This window comes from Nylanderia fulva, unplaced genomic scaffold (genome assembly GCF_048542155.1).
Source record: "Nylanderia fulva isolate GAGA-0341 unplaced genomic scaffold, ASM4854215v1 Scaffold997, whole genome shotgun sequence".
Lineage (NCBI taxonomy): Eukaryota > Metazoa > Arthropoda > Insecta > Hymenoptera > Formicidae > Nylanderia > Nylanderia fulva.
Window position 1 is genome coordinate 23,431 of NW_028191131.1, and position 3,762 is coordinate 27,192.

Here is a 3,762-nt window from a genome sequence, read left to right on the forward strand (position 1 = left end):
CAGTGAACGAGCTAATCATATTCTATCAAATAGCAAATTTCGAATAAATTCTCTGAATCTTACAAAAGACACGGGCAGAACAAAAACTGCAACCGCGCAACCGATACACATAGATATAAGACGAAATATAATTTATAACATATACGCTTGCGCATTAACATGCATTTGTACTTACTATTATACACGCATATATATATGTCCATGTGCGAGTCCGAAAACGGACGACAATATAAATCATGCATATTATTATTTAATTATTAAAAGTTTCCTCGCACACCGTTCATTGCGCCCAATGCCAGGACTATCTCCGCACGTGCACATGTATATATCTATAGATACGTGCGTATATTCGTGCGCACGTACATGCTAGATAATTTCTTTATATTGTATTTAATTCAGTAAAACTAGTCCGATTGTGCGTTACAGCTTGTCATGATGTTAGGGATTATTCTAATACTCTCCGTTAAAACTTCATTCGCCCTGATTGGATTCGATTGTGGTGGACAGCATCTTAACATCACCGCCGTCTCTCTCTTAGATGTTGGAGAATGCAATCTCCATCATCAAACTCCAAACTCCACGGAGACCTATATACAATTATTACAACTTTCCGAATATAATTATGCAGAGGTTATACAATGCAAACTGGAAATATCTCGCACGATATATCACTGTGGCATGCACTCGCACATCTCAGTCGTCTTTAATGGAAAAGCAGATTACGTCCAGGAAACCGGATATTCACAATGTTTGCGAATGTTTCAAGATGGCACAACGTCCTTGGGACCTGCTCACTTAATTAGCGGACTCAAAATCAATCAAACTTCTTATCGTAGCCTTACGTTAGCCGGTGAATTGAAAGCCGACGGAACATGTAAGGGTACGCAATACTCTGACCCTTACGGCACATGGGATAACGTAATTGTTCAAGCAGTTGCGAAAATCTCACTGAAATCATTTTATGTGCCAGTACAACTCGAACATGGAAAAATCAAGCTAAAATCAGGAACCATCTGTACACTGGCCGATAGCTTCTGTTTAGACTCCGATGATGGTTATACTTTTTGGAAACCAGTACCAATGAAATCCTGCAACTTTAACCAATACGATGTTTTATACGAAGGACTAGCGACCAGGATAGCAGGCGACGATTCCCCCATCATCTACAGTCTCACTACACAAGACATCACATTCGCTTTGACCAAGACTAAAGAACAACCATTATGCGGATACCCTCTGCTTCGCACGGAACATCCGAAGTTATTTATCCTGGAAACCAAGCAAGGCCAAACCTTTGCCAATAAAGGTACGATTCCCGTGGACAACCTCGATATATTTACTTACATGAATTCTAAATTTGTATATGTCGAAAAACACATACGACATCAGATGACATCATTATATCATAATGTCATGCAACAAAAATGTGAATTGGAAAGACAAGTCATAACTAATGCCTTATCTTTTGCAACTCTCTTGCCTGATGAATTCGCGTACAGTCTTATGAAGTCACCGGGATACATGGCCGTTACCACTGGGGAAGCTGTCCAGATCATAAAATGCATCCCTGTAGAAGTCACCGTACGTCCAACCAAAGAATGCTATAACGAGTTACCCGTAACCGTTAGAAACTCTTCTTACTTCCTCACACCCAAATCAAGAATCGTCACAAAGATCGGGAACGAACGAGAATGCTCTCTGGAATTGCCAACGTTATATAGAATAGAAGACACCTGGGTACAGTTCACACCAAAAGCGCAAATAAGACAGTTGTCACCTCAACAACTACGACCCATGGCATCACTTACCTGGAGTTATTTAACACCCGGACCATTAGCTGTCAGTGGAATCTACACCCAGCAAGACATAGAAAAATTAAGAGACCACATCATGTTTCCTGCAGAGAAACCAGCACTGCTCAACGCCGTCGCCCGTGGACTCACTGGACATCCAGTTAACGCCAACTCCGTCTCGCTATACAAACTACTAGACGAAGAATCACTCAATAAAATCGTAGACAACACCGCTGCAAAAATATGGAGAGGATTCATGAGCTTTGGATCAGCCACAGCCGGTGTCGTTGGAGTATTCATGATCATTCGTATTGTTAAATTAGCAATCGACACCATCATCCATGGATACGCACTACATACCGTATATGGATGTAGTCTACACCTGATAGGAGCATTATGGGACTCCCTAACCAATCTCTTGCTTCACCTCAGCCGCAGGACTGTGAACGAAGAAAAAGAAAAGAATAAGTTTCCAGAAGACGCCACACCTCTTGCCATCATCTCAGACGTACCCCCTGCATTACCAAAGGAACCACCTGTGATAAGTCAGCCTCAACTTCAAGGTTATAATATGAGACGACCTGAAGAAATGGAATCCACAAATATCACCGTCCCTCAAACGTATAACGACTTGCAACAACATCTCTTTAATCTAGAACAAAACCCTAGATCAACGTCGGGTTTTATTCTTAAATAGGAGGGGAGATGTAACGTCCAGACAATTTCAAAACTTCAAACTTTTTCAAAACTTTATTCTTTAATCTATTAGTCATGACAATCTCTAACCTGCATGAAAGACCGGTAATAACGAATATTTAATCACATATAATTACTCGTAGGATAAAACATGTCTTCTCACAAATGACGACAGAGTAATAATTCACTTTTAAATTTAATAATATTGATAGCATAAAAGGCATAATTAATAAAGACTCTCTACTCTCGATCATTCGTTAGGAAACATAAACCTGAAACAAGAATAAGCGTGCCTATATTATAACTATTCATAATTCAAGAGACTTAAAAATCGTACACGTAATGCGTAGTAACATTGTAGCCGTCACACGTTCGAAAGTACTAAATAAGGATACCATAGTTCGACTATGAATATTTAAAATCCTCATTGATTATTTGTGAGAAAACCTAAAATAAGGTTAAGAACGTATATATATATATATATATATATATATCAATCGTATACTTTGACGACACTATATATATTCTCTGGCGATTTCAATGACTGTATAAGACATGTAGTATTCTCTGGCGATCTCAATGACTGCATAAGACATACGGTATTCTCCGGCGATTTCAACGACAGTATAAGACATAATATTCATTTTACTAATATTAAATATATATATTATTCAATAGTATTAAATTTTAAATATGTACACTATATATATATATATATATATATATTAACACACAAAATTCTTATACCTGAAATATTTATATATATATATCGCTTATAAAGAAGTATACTAAGTAATTAAATAATTATGTATGAAAGCCGCTTTACTATGTGAACTCGGCTTTACTCGCAAGGAAACATCCAGAAGATTCTAGAAGGTTCTAGAACAATAGCGTGATGCAATGCATGATGCAACGCTGAAACACGTTGCAACCTGCAAGGCCCATTGCAAGCCGCATAGCGATGAGTCACCAGCCACCTGCAAAATCGATTACCAAGAAGAAGATAAGATAAGTCGGAGCGCATAGCCAACAAAGGCATACAGCTATCGCTACCGAGAATAGGATAAGGAAAGTCGGAGCGACCGGCGATGAGTCACCTAGGAACGCCGCTATCTCTACTAAGAAGCCATCTCTCCGGGACTTAACCGTCGCAATCTCTACCAGGAACAGATTATCTCCGGTACTTCCCCGGCACATCTCTCTTACCATTGGCTGAGCCACATCGCCCGATGGGAGGAGCGAACACCATTTTTGGGTATATAAACCCGGCTCC

General features: G+C 39.3%; 1 protein-coding gene across 1 annotated transcript; it reads left to right on the top strand.

The window, feature by feature from the left end:
* Positions 1-362: 362 nt before the first annotated feature.
* Positions 363-2,755, top strand: LOC146719408 (uncharacterized). The gene has a single exon (XM_085490184.1). The coding sequence runs from the start codon at positions 433-435 to the stop codon at positions 2,488-2,490; it is 2,058 nt and encodes a 685-aa protein (XP_085346310.1). The 5' UTR covers positions 363-432; the 3' UTR covers positions 2,491-2,755.
* Positions 2,756-3,762: the final 1,007 nt, after the last annotated feature.